Below are 14,261 nucleotides of genomic sequence, written 5' to 3' on the forward strand. Positions count from 1 at the left end.
AAAACCTATCAACATAACTGATATAATTTGTCCACACAAAAATGGTGTACGCCTATCTAGTACCTGGATAAATTTAATTGCAGTTAAAATGTATAGCACATACGACTTACAATGTAAAAATTAAAATAATATACATTTTTTTAAGGACGTTCAGTGTTCAGACATTAATTAGGTAGGTGGTAGTGCCTAATTTTTTTCAAGAAATTCGTAAAATTATTTTATATACCTAACTTGAAAAAGCTATATAGAATAAAATAGGTATTATAAATACATTATTTTTTTCTACTTAGTTCATAGTATATTGAATATTGTGTTATTAGTACAAATACCTTTTCGTTTTCAGGATCTGAAATCACTGGACTGGCACACAGATTGGGCTACGAACGTGAAGTGATACGCATTTGGTTTTGCAATAAACGTCAGGCGTTGAAGAACACGGTTCGCACTATAAATGGCAGCGGTCCGGCCCATATGACTGGCACAAAATCTCATAACAATACAAGTGGTTACTAATCACTGTATAATTTATAAAATTTACGTTGTATCAAAATAATGAAACATACCCAGTTTTTCCGACAATCACGAAGTAGCATCTGGTCATGTCCATATCTCTTTTGCCTTTTCTTTTTTTACGCAAAATCTGTACCGGCAGAATTATTTTCTTTATTCATTCACAACACCCATCGATTCATAAGAATAATTAGTGGTTAAAAGACCAAATATGGGAGAACACATTTTAAAAAATAACATGTTTAACTTTTTTCATCATTTTTTTAGTTGTTTTAAGTGTCTAATTATAATTAATATTAAATAATATTAATAGATTTTAATTTATAACTTTTAATATTATGTTTGGATTTTCATAAGTAGTTTTAAAAGAAAACTATAACTATATCCCAAATACTAAGAAGAAATAAAATATTTTTTATGAAATAATAATAATAATTAGTACCTATTTAATATGTGTAAATAATGTTAGTGTACAATATGGTTAAGTTTAAAAACTAATTTATATTTTGGTGACAACAATATAAGCTTAAATTAAGCTTTAAGTGTAATCACTTAATTATAAAGTATATAATGCATGTCGAAGTATGAAATTAACTTTTTTATCAAGAGTCAAAGTTACCAATGATAGACTGTTAACAAAATACTAGGTCTTTTAAAAATAGCAGGAAAAGTCATTTTAAAAAGTACCCACATTTAGAACCTATTACAACCAATAACAAACAAAATTTGAATATAATATGTGTCAAATATTTCGTGTTTGTACAACCAAACAGTATATTATAAAATGTGTTTGACTTAAAAATGATAATAATTAAATATTGTCATGTACTACAATAATATTGCAATATACATCTAGTCAAAGCTGCAGCTTCAGTCTTCAGTACCATAACCAGGAAACTAGATATTATTACTGTACACTGAATTTACATAATAATTTTAAAGGAGGCTATAAAAACATTCCTTAAAGCCAGTTCTTCCATACTTCTAATTGCATTAATGCATATGGTTTTAATAATTATAAAAATTAAACATTATTTGTCTTAATAAACTTTAAGGAATATACTGAAAAAAATATTTGGTCTCTTAACCATTGAAAAATAACTTACAGTTAATACCTATTTATTTTCTCATAACATGCCTTATAACAAATATTTAATTTATATTTGTATACTATTTTTACTATGTATAAGCAGTATTGTAAATGTCCACATATTAGTATGTGCGTGTAACTGTATATGTGTATGTGTGTGTCTGTAATTGTATATGTGTGTGTCTGTAAATGTATATGTGTGTATACTTACCCTATTAAAATGAGATAGTTTTTTTTGTATTTTAACCGCCTCGATTATTTCATCTTGTGTCAAGACTGTTAAGTATTAAAATCGAAATAATTGATGTAAATGAGGTAGTAAATTAATATTAATAAAAAAAAAATTATAAATGTTCTTTAGTTGTTCTTCTTTATTTGACATTAAAACGTGTATTTTTCTAAGTTAGTGTTATGATAAGTAATTCGATGTGTTATAATATCATCATTAAATAAACTATAAGATAACCACATTATTTATGATTTTTTTCTTAATACAAACATACATGATTACACAATAAGTCTAATATAAATATTTACACTAAGTAGTGGTATTTTAAACTCTGGATACATTATTTACCTTATAGTATAGTAAAGAATAAAACAAATACATATGACTAGAATATGAACAACAGAATACATATTTATAGCATTTAGTACAATCATTCTGACTTATATGAAATGGTTGGTATAATTTTAAAATGTGGCATAAATCTTTGCACATAAAGGTCAATATATAAAACCAGCAAAATTCATAACCAATAAATGTTATACATACATTATAAACATTTTTCAATAATAGCCTTAATATTTAATTAGACACATTAAATACAATTGAGCTTTTAGCTTTTGAATAAATTTAATAGGATCATTAAATATTAACCTCTCTAAACATATGTTAACTATTAATTTTAAAAACATGGCATATTTTTTTAAAACAGAATGACTTAACTATACAAAACATAGTACACAAATATGAAGAGAGAAGAATATTCAACACATATAATTATTTTAGACTTATAACTTAATAAGTTTTAATACATAATTAAGTAGACGAGTATTTTTTTGTTTAATAAGTAGTAGACTAATACTAGTTAAAAAAATTGATATTTTTTTACGCTATCAGCTGCCACATCAGTCACCAATAAATAATACGATGAGCATTGTTGACTATCATCGATAACAGAATCTTGAAGTTCGGAAAATGCTACCATGCCAGCTGGACGACGCAATTTGCAGCCATTGGAATCAACAGTATTCACTAATTTTTCAGTTTCCATATCAATCAAGTCAATTACGTATGAGTTATAGTGGCGTCTAGTAGCCAGTATAAAATTATTACAAGTAGCCAATGAGCTATATAAATGTGTGGCTATTAAAAATTGAAAACATGTATTACTTAGAAGTAAGAACATTTAAAGAAAGAATTATTAATACTTTTATAAGCTACTTACATTTATCTGTTGTTGTCATAACTGTAATTGACCGCTCATAAGTGCCTTTGCATGAATATATATCTAAACAGCGACATCCAGTTGTAGTTATACCAGAAATTACAATTATCTGTGAATGTGGCCCAATCGCCATAAAAGTACCAACACATTCAGCCGATTTCCCATTACTTTTCTTATTATTTATCTATAAATAAAATTATAATAATAAATATGTGTAATCTGTTGGGTCACCCATAAAATTTTCTAGCAAATATTGTGTACTTAAATTTTGAAATACAATATTAAAGGTTAAAAATCAAATACTACAGGTATTAGTTGTTATGGTATATATAGAGAAGATAAGAGTTTAAAAAAATACATTAACTCAATAACATGTATGAAAAATATAAGTGTTTGATTTATCATCACATTTGTTTGATCCTTACTGTAAATAGATGTTGTCCTGTTGCTGCTTTAAATGCATGTATGTTACATGAAGAATCCCCTATCAATACATGGTCATAAATTCTGTCCACAGCAACACACATAGGCTCAATCATACTCGAATGTGTCCACGACTTAACTGTTTCACCATCTAAAGTCATTCTAAAAAAGTTTTTGTAATCATGAATAAATAGATATATATTTTCGAATTATGGAATTATTACTGAGTCACTGTGTTTGTACGCCAATTAACTGTAACTAATGTATCATCACTCAATAAACCAATACCAGTTGAAGAACGACCTCGCATAGCTTCAATGTTTTGTACATCACATATATAATTTAAGTGAGTATCAAGCACTCTTATGCGACAATTTCCAGTATCTAAAACATACACCTAGAAATTATAAATACAACATTTTAATGAGATGCATATTATTACCTGTTATATCATATTCTACTTAATTTTTTGGTATCTTACCCTAGCGGAATTGTGATCTACAGCAATTGCAACAGGCTGTTGCATTGAAGGTCCTCTACTATATTGGCATATAGGGTCAATACTTTTTATTATAGAAAAGTCAATATGTCCAGTATTACCATTACATGCTACAGGTCTACCAAGCACATAAACAAGAAGTTTATATCTAAAATACATAAAAACAAAAGTCAAATTAATAAATTGTTTTTTCTTTATAATTCCAATTTTAATATACCTGCCACAATTAGATAAACACAGACGGATTGTGTATTGGCCATTTTTATGATCAATAATACGCACTCCATCATCACTGGTATTATTATATTGGTGTTGATTCCCTAAATTGTTTGGACCCATTTCTTGTTGTGTGTCATCCAAAGGTCCAATTAATTTTATAGTTACTGGATCACCACCCAAATTGCGTCGATTCCCATCATAGTCAACAGCTGTTAAAGTAGCAACCTGTGTATCAACTAAGCGAGGTATCAACAAATTTTCTCCTAAAAATACAAAGATTTTTTTTATACCTATAGACAATTGTTATTAAGCTGATATTTGATTTAAGCAACATTACCATTTGATTCAGCCACATTCAGTGTACAATTACCAGGACAAGTAGTTGTAGTGCGTACACAACCCATTTGTCCAATAGCATTATTTACAACATTTTTTATTGCTGTTAGATCCAAATCCAAGGCAATAAAAGCATTTTCACGTGGTTCTTCAATACCGCCTGTAGGTTTTTGCAAACGATCATTTAAAATTTGTATCCGTTGATTAATGGATTGTACGTCCAATAATTGATTGACATTGCCACATTCATCCATAACCTAGACATAAATGAAATAATGTTATTAACATATTATAATGACTAATGGACGACAACACAACCAATGCTATGTAATATCAATAATTACATTGGTTTTATACATACTTTAGTTTTTTCAGTATCAATAGCTGAGAGTTGTTGACTCAAAATTCTATTTTTTGCATCACATGCCTTATGTATTTGTTGTTGCAATTGTTGTTTACGGACTTCTATAATGTTCATCAGATCACTAAATGTATCATCCAAAGTAGATAAACATTCATTACGAGCAGTATCTAAACGTTCTAGTTCAGCACATACTCCATCCCTCGAACAGTTCAACTATAATTTAAATGAATTACAATTCATTTAAATTAATATGTATACCACCAACATTTGTATAACACATAAATATCAGGGACACATACTTTTGAAACACATTCATTAGCTTTATACAACATTATTTCAGATGTACGTTTCATAGCTACAGATACTGGTATGATTGTATGAACCAATGGTGGAGATTTAGATGAAATAAGGGTGCCTCCGCCTATTGCTGTCTCGTGTTTAGTACAAACCGAGCAAAATACTTGATCACATGTTTCACAATACAGCAATTCCTAGTAAATATGGAAAAAATAAAACAATACATTAATAATATTTCTGGTTCTGATATTATAAGTTATAAGTAGACCAGCCCGGAATTATATAAGTGGTGTTTATTTATATTGTGTAGTTATGAAGTTTGCATAACTGTTTAAAATGTCAACGTTTCATATCATGCCAAATTTTATTTTGTTTATTTTCATATATATTGCATATTAGTTCATAAATATATAATATACTTAATATACACATTTAATGAGAAATAAATTAACAAACTTAAAAATAGGTAATAACAATTTAAGATTTTTAAATATACTGTAAATTCGATTATTAACGACCATTAACGATATGACTATGTAAGCAGTTTCTTAAGAGGACGTGATACCTGCATGTGTTGTCTCCGTCTTACAAGTGCGTAACATAGAAAATTGTACGCTCAGCAGAACACGTGTAGCTCCGTTAATTTAAAAATTAGAGTGAATTTACCTCTTATAAAATCTAAAGATAAGATTATTATCTAGGTAACCTCATATGCTTTTTAGTTACAAGTATTTTAAGATGTATAAAAAATTTACAATTTTAAAATACTCATAACTCACGTTAAAATTAAAATATACTACGTATATAACTCACGTCCAGATTATTTCGTTTAATACAAAATTTGAATTAATTAATTTTAAATTTGTATTTAAATAACTCCATAATCAGATTAATTGTTTGAAATTATTGAATGTTTGAATTTTAAACTCTGATCATTCAATACTAGAAATAAATTCTTATTCTATCTTAAAACTACTTCTAGTAGACACAAAATATACTTTCCTTCAAATAAATCTTTTGGTTGGTAATTCTATAAGTAATACGTATTTACTTATTTCATACATTTCTATATTTTCAACAAATCAAAAAACTTGAAAATACAAGGATTCTCTTTATGATGTTTTTATAGTTATTTAAAAATATTAAAGTCACAATTTTTTTTATAAGCATTTAAAGTTCATATTTTGACAAAATCAATAAAATTTGCAAATTATATGTAGTTAAAAATGTATATGTTAAATTTTAATAGATGCAAATAGCTTGTATTATATTGAAAATGTAGTACAAGGTTCCTCATAAGTAGTTCAAACTGTTACCAAAACATCTAAAAATATATTAACACAAATTTTTAAAAGACATTTTTAGTTCAAGTATGGACGAAATTAGATATTTAAGAATAGATAACAATTTTAGTTATTTTGTTGTTATTGAAAAATATTATAAGTTGGTACTTGAAACTTTTAACGTATATTATTGATTATTATATGGCTATCATATATTCTGTGCTCTATCGCAGATTTAGATTTACTAGCGGTCACGGGACAAATGTTGTATGCGCTGTACCACTTGTTTACAATAATAGTATTTAATAAACATACTCTAAGGATAGAAAGTTTGTAGAGAACTCTAAGGCTAAAAATTGTACAAAAATATGTGTGGTGCAACTCTTAATAGTCTTCTCTATATTACTCTATGAATATCATATAATAATAGCATTTATTATTTTTATTAATATAAATTATTTATTATTTATAAAAATAATAAACAGCTATTACAGGTATCTTATTGAACCATGGTGAAATTTGTGTGTCAAATTCTACATCTTTTTTAGGGACATGGCAAAAATATTTTAATAATTTTATTCTAATTATTAATAGTTTTTTTAAAAAACAACATTTAAAAGCATACATTTTAAATAATAAGTGATAAATAACGAGAAGACCGCAAAAAACTGTTGATAATATTATAACAACCTGTTTATAATAACTTTAAATATTATTTAATTTGTCATTAAACCCACTTTTACATTTTCCACTTCAAAAATAATATTATTTAAATACCAAAAACTGTACACATACTGCACATCCTTGCAATGTTTCCGGTACAGCGCATATCACTAGATAGCCCATTATATTTCATATACACAACAATGATATTTTTAAATGTAGTGTCTTTGGTAAAAATTAATTCAACCGACTATGCTACTCATAGGTAGTAAAATAAAATACTTTATTAGCAATATAAATATACCAAACATAAAATATACTTAGAAATACAAATTGACAGAATGTCTTCTATTATTATTGTTTTTTGTATGCAATCATTTACCATTGAATTCAATTTTAACATGTAAATTACAGTGACGAGGTACACTTGACACCAGAGCAGAGCGTTTTTCAAATTAAATTTTATTAAGATGATTTTTTAGATAACATTTTATTTGAATAAATTATTATTTGGATGATTTTTTCACAATTATTCAAATAAAAATGTATTCGAATAATTTGAAAATGTTATTAGGTATTTAAAAAATTGTAAAAAAATCATTTAAATACATATTTATTTAAATAATTATCTAGATAAAATTTTGAACTCTAGTATTGTGTTTGAGAATGAATGATTCGAATAATAATGTTTTTAAATTATTTAAATCAATTCTTAAACAAATAATTATAAAAAAAAGATTTTAATAATAATTTTTTATTCGAATACATACCTATTTATTCGAATAATTATCTAGATAAAATATTGCATATCTGCTTAACGCCTAATGTACAGCAGAATGGTTACCATCTTTAAAATTTTTTTTTTTGCATATTCATATTTGACATATAATAATTAATATATGCATATAATTTTGGGCTTTAATTTAAATTTGTAGTACCTGATTAATGTGTGAAGATAATACACCACCCCCACAACATGTTGGTATTAAGGTGCGTCGTCTATGAGTAGATATCAAATCGAGTAGTTGATTGACTAGAAATGATGGAGGGAGGGCTGTGACCCCACCATTTTGAGGAACGACTATAAGTTCCCTGCATATTGGACACCTAAAGGTTTGCCGCTGTTGTTGAGCAGTCTGAGATTCCTGTTGTTGTTGAGATTGTATAGTATTACTACCACTGCCTCGGCCATTGTTCAAGTCTTGTGTTGTGCGTCGATTGTTAGCAGCTGCTGCAATCCTTGTCAAACAGTGAACACACACTGTATGTGAGCACGGTAAGAGTTTCGGTGCACGTTCAACTCCATCGTATACGCCTATAATAATATTTAAAATGACAAAGTATAAAAATTTTTTTATTTTATAACATATTTTTTTACAACAAAACAACAAAGTATACAAATTCTCACACAGACAAGTTGCGCAGGTCAAAAAGGCATCATTGAAGTCGTCATAATCGATTGACACTGTTTCAACTAATTGTGTTGAATTGCTGGTGCTGCTGCTGTTGTTGTTGCTATTGACAGTGACCATTTTTCTGAAGTCCACACGGCCAGTAGAATCAATGCATCGTTACGAAAATAAATTATTGCACGTATCGAAATTATTCGATTTGCAAGGTTTGTAGTCATAAATCAACCGCCTCGACGGCGGCTGCTTTTTGTGAATTAGCATAAGAAATCAAAACTAACAAAGGTTCCAAACGATCGATCCCCGACAACTAGCTAGTAGCGACGGAGATTTTTATTCCGTTAGGTCTTTTGTTTCTATTATCGTAAGCAATGAATTATAAAATTATAAACGTAAAAAAAAAAAAAACGTTATCATCAATCCATTGTTATTGTTACAGCGGCATCAAGCAGCTGCCATTGCGATCCCGTGATAACACTTTTTACGTCTTCACTACAATAATAATATATTATACACACGACTGGACGACTGATTGGCAGGCAGGTGGTCCGAGGGGAGACGCAGGTGCCGTGTCAGCGTGGTGCCGCTGGTGGTATTCGACTGGAAAGGAAAAGAGCCGCGGTCGACGATACGATTTACGTAAAAGCTTGGTAACGACACGCGCACGAAAAACGTACTACGACACTGTCGTGAAAATCGATTGTTTTCGAGTCTGCTAGCCAGGCGCCACCGCAACACGTCGTCCGGTATTGAATCCACAAAACGACGTAACCGACTATTACTATATTGACTTAATAATAGTTATAATAATGGCGACGTCTGAACGACTGAATGTGCACATCGGACTCGTTCAACCCGAACAGTTTGTTTTTCCTCGTTAAGTATTGATAATATTCATGATTCATCAATGCTCAACGGCGTGACGGAGAAAACAGTAATAATAATATATACAATTTTTAAAAATAAAAACCTGTTATTCTCATAATCAAACAGCAACACACACGACGTAAAACCCTACATGCACGTATTAATCGATATCATTAATCGAGTGCCTGTACAATATTATAGTGCGCGTATTATAATATTATATTTTTATACGCTTAAAACATATTATTTATTACGTTGTGCGAAAGTACGAAACGCACGAATAATAGCGCGCGCGTCCGTTCGCACTGGTGCAGAGCGTCGAGAAAGTTTCGTTCGGACACGCACACAACGTTTGAAACGCTCCAGAACTTTCTGGGCACAAGTGGTGGGTCCGTCCACACTCCACACCACCATTGGTAATGCGCATATGCCGGTGCCGTGGCCACAATCCCTATATGGCTATATTTATGGTGCGCTGCACTATTATTATAATAATATACCACACGCCAAGTCGCATAAAAAAAAATGCATCTGTACACTACGAATAATTAAAAGATAGTGTACCTAATAATAGGTTTTATTTTTTTTATGTACTCGATAGTTCTCGGGGTGTGGTATATATTATGATGCCGTCTCGTTGACCGAGTCGATTAACGACATATTTTCTTGTATATTGGGCTCATTACATTTATGTACCCATAGTAGGCAGGGGCGTAATATTAAAAGGGGTGAGAGGGAAAGATCCCCCAGAGCATTTATAACATAATATAATATATAGGTACAAGAAAATTAGAGTTTATTTTGTAAACCGTACACAAAAAAACTATGTATCTAAGTAATTACATTATAATATATTATTACAAACAAAATAAAATTTATATTTGGAACAAATTCACTTTAGCTAATTAGCATTTTTTTGGAATTTTTTTTTTCAAACACGTATTAATTAAACGAGTTATGAACGATGGTGCAAAAAAAATCAAAATTCGTTATAGGCGCTGCGCGTGATAGTAAAGTACAGTGTTGTGCATAAACATGTAAACGTAAAATCGCAAACTTTGAAAGCTTAAATAAAATAATGATAAAATGATTTCCGAACATTTTTTTTTTTGCACCATCGTTTTTAACTTAAAAAAAATTCAAATAAAAATGCTGGGTAGCTAAAGTTAATTTATGCTAAATATATTATAGTATTGTATAGGTATAGGTACTATATAGCGAAAGTAAGGTGAAAGCTTTTACCGCGGACTGCGGTTCGTCGGTTCAAAACGAAAAAAAGGTACTAAATTGCGTAGAATTTTTTATCGTGTGGTGCGAAAGTGTGCATAGTGCATTTGCATCACGATTACATAAACTATTGATCATTGATGCTCTTTTAAAGTACAATATAATAAGAGCCTCTCTATATTTTACGGATTTTTTATTGAAATTGTTAATCAATAAACGCTCTTGCAACACAAATAATCACAATATATTGATAGTTGAATGGACATTTATAATGATAAAAGTGAATACTGATCATTTTTTGGATTTCAACATCTATTTTTTATTAAACATTTTGAGTACTTACATCAAACTTAGTACTCACATTAATATTAACTAATACCTACCTAGATAATATCTTAAATTATTTTATGAATTACCATTTATTCAATCATTTCTATAATGATAAAAATATTAAATAACTTTGTATTATCTACCTGCCTAAGATTGCATTTGAAAAAAAAATTATGTTTTATGTTATTTACAATTAAAATGTTACACAATTTTTGAGTTTATCGTTATTTAGAACTAAATTAATGTTTTTCAACTTAAGCGTTTATCGTTATACAGAATCAAAACGCAAGGACGTGTATCAGTACACCTTGTTAAAACGTTATCCAAGTTTTGCGTTTATCGTTATTTTGAACTAAAACGTTGTACAAATTTTGCGTTCATCATTATTTAAAATGGTGTTATAATACCTATATTAAATTTAAAAATAATAACTAATGTGGGTAGTTATTCCCGGATACAGAATATAACATAACCAATTCTTAAATTGTTTGCGTGAAATAAATGTTTCTACGAAACCACTAGACCTTATAAATAAATAGATTTTAAAATATTTCGTTCTCCGTTATATATTTTTCGGTCAATGATATTCTATAAATTACGTTATGCCTTATTTTTAATTTAATGATATTCTATAAATTACGTTTGCGTTAGGTTTAATTGTTTAATGATATATAATATATTTTGTCAATCGTTATGTTTTGTTTTGCGATATTTAATTATTTTTATTATCGCTTTCCGTTAAAATAACGTTTACAAATTTCAATTGTTTTTTTGTCAAATATAACATAATAATCATAACGGCGTATTATAACGTTTACAAGCTCTGCGCCTAACTTACCGACTCGTTTTCATTTATATCAAAGAAAAAAATTATCATTATTATAAAATTATAAATAAACTTATTGTAGTTAAATAATATTTTTTAAATCTGAGGGTTATAACCTAATGTTATATTATATTAGGGTACCTAATACCTATACCTAAATGCAATAATCTCGATTAAAATGTATAGTAAATAATATATTCTACAATCGTGATTGATATTCCATTTCTCAATTACTACTGCAATTGCGTCTTATAATACTATAAAGGCTGCAGTGGCTATAATGTTATCTACTATTCTACATATTTTCTAATCTAAATGTGAATTATATTATAGTCTACATACCGCGAGAAGCAATATATTAGTTTAAAAATGTCTGATACTCTGATGAGTGATGAATGACGTTTATCGGCCCACATAAATAAATATTGTTTTTAGATAACAGACTTCAGATAGATTAGAATGTGAGACACATATTTTATGATTTAGGTATTGACTTGACTCCAAATTCCAAAGCAGAATTCTAATACGTATAGACATATCTATAATTTACATTTCGTAGGTATTTACAAAATTTAAAAAAAGGATAAAAGTGACTAGTTAGTGTAGCTCTGAAGTAGATAGGTACAGTAGGTGTACCTCGTTATTGAATTTTGAGTAAGTCACTGTAAGTGAAATGTATGTGTTAAATTTGATTCAATGATAAATCATTGTATACGAAAGCCGAAAGGTAATTTTGAGTGAAGCCGTTCTGTAAGCCTTTATTATTGACTACCAAGTAGTATTTATTGTAGTGATTTTTTTTTTACTATTTCCTAGTGTAATACGTATAACCGTACGGTTAGTTGAATTAATTTTTCCCGAAAACATTGCATTTACTCTATCATTAATATTTAATTATTATAAAATAATGAAAGAATGTATAAAACATGTAATTATTAGTAGGTTGTAACTTGTAGGTATAAATTATTTATTATACCGTATAATACTATAATGTATATGTAATATATATATATATATTTATATTATATTTATACAATTGATTATTATTATTATTATTATTATTAACTTTTGAGTCAATACCTAGCCTTACCATAGAACGGTGTGAATAAGTTGGTGGTATAATAAATTAATATCTTATACCTATAGCTTAAAATTAATCTAAATGTTTTGAAAATGTAATTGTGGAATGTGTATGAGAAATCTAATATTATACGTAAAAGTTTCAAGTCCCCACGATTCCCCACAATATTTTTTACAACAAAATAATTAAAATTGTTATACATTGCTTAAAATATTATCTAATATCAGTTATCAACCCAATTTGAACTTCAAACATCTAAAAAAAATTAAACTTTTATACTAAAGAAAATTATATGTTGTAGAAAGTGGAAATACAAACATTTGATAATAATATGTCTATCTTTATAATCGAAACATAAAATAAGGATAATGCAAACTTTCCCAAATAAAATTAGTGTTTATTTACTGGATGGAAATATATTGCATAATAGGTAACACGGAACTTTAATGAAATCCAATGAATAAACACCAGCTGTTCATTTACTGGTTTACACATTTCTTTTTATAGATTTAGTGCTTGAGCACCGTCTGTACTAAAATAACGAATTAAAAAAATAAAATATTAATAATAATTCTGATAGAATAAAGAATCAAATAAGCCCCAGAATGAACAACGTACCTACTTGTTTTTATGAAGAATTATAATCACTCTAAAGTCTAAACATAATATAGTTATATTACAGTGGTCAGTTATTCAATTGTTACAATTTTATGAAATGTGTATTATTTATTTGAAAAATTAGAATCTACGAACATTCTTACTAGGTATCTAAAAAAAAGTTATGTATGGTTCATTCACTGGCGTCTGGCTCTATTAACTTAATGGTGCTGTTACCCTATTATTTTTTAATTGCTATTGAGGAACCTTGTATTAAAAATGTTCAAGTTTTTTAACACAGTTTTTTAAATTAAAAAAATATGACACCATACGTTACTATCACATACCAATGCCAACAGGCAATAGCCAACTTACATACAGCTGGCAGCTGCTGGTGGGCTTATTTCATCGTGCCACTTAATTTGAACTTAAAGTATATAATATCGTATATAAAAATACCGTGCTTGTATAATTTTTAGATTTTATGGTTACATTAAGAAGTATTTATGAGTTATGAGTAAACTTGTTTTAAATTTTCAATCTTTATCTTAATTGAAAATTTTCGAGATTTTGATGAATTTTGTCAAAATATGAACTTAAAATGTTTACAAAAAAAATTGTGCTAATGTATCTTTTTGTTATTGGACTGCTTTTATAAAAACTTAAAAACCTTGTATACACTTTTCAAACTTATTGACCCTTAAAAAATGTTTTTAATATCAATATTTACAGAAAACAAAACTAAAAAGGAGGCTAAGTGGATTTCGCTCTGCTGTACAGTAGGTTACA

The 14,261-nt window shown here is 28.1% G+C and overlaps 2 protein-coding genes across 2 annotated transcripts in view; one reads left to right on the forward strand and one right to left on the reverse strand.

Moving 5' to 3' along the window:
* LOC100569279 (putative uncharacterized protein DDB_G0282499) overlaps positions 1-2,073 on the forward strand; it is a 32,749-nt gene extending 30,676 nt beyond the window's left edge. Inside the window, exon 13 of the mRNA XM_008187489.3 lies at positions 344-2,073. Coding sequence (XP_008185711.1) covers positions 344-513 — 170 coding nt within the window. The 3' untranslated portion in view covers positions 514-2,073. The remainder of the gene's footprint in view (positions 1-343) is intronic.
* LOC100569367 (tripartite motif-containing protein 3) lies at positions 1,952-9,747 on the reverse strand. Its single transcript, XM_003246243.4, has 11 exons — positions 8,544-9,747; positions 8,074-8,450; positions 5,192-5,383; positions 4,890-5,105; positions 4,530-4,785; positions 4,191-4,455; positions 3,956-4,121; positions 3,699-3,871; positions 3,477-3,636; positions 3,052-3,235; positions 1,952-2,969 (listed from the first exon to the last, which is right to left on the reverse strand). The coding sequence occupies exons 1-11, from the start codon at positions 8,665-8,667 to the stop codon at positions 2,692-2,694; spliced, it is 2,391 nt and encodes a 796-aa protein (XP_003246291.1). The 5' UTR covers positions 8,668-9,747; the 3' UTR covers positions 1,952-2,691.
* Positions 9,748-14,261: the final 4,514 nt, after the last annotated feature.

Source organism: Acyrthosiphon pisum, chromosome X (assembly GCF_005508785.2).
Source record: "Acyrthosiphon pisum isolate AL4f chromosome X, pea_aphid_22Mar2018_4r6ur, whole genome shotgun sequence".
Classification (NCBI taxonomy): Eukaryota; Metazoa; Arthropoda; class Insecta; order Hemiptera; family Aphididae; genus Acyrthosiphon; species Acyrthosiphon pisum.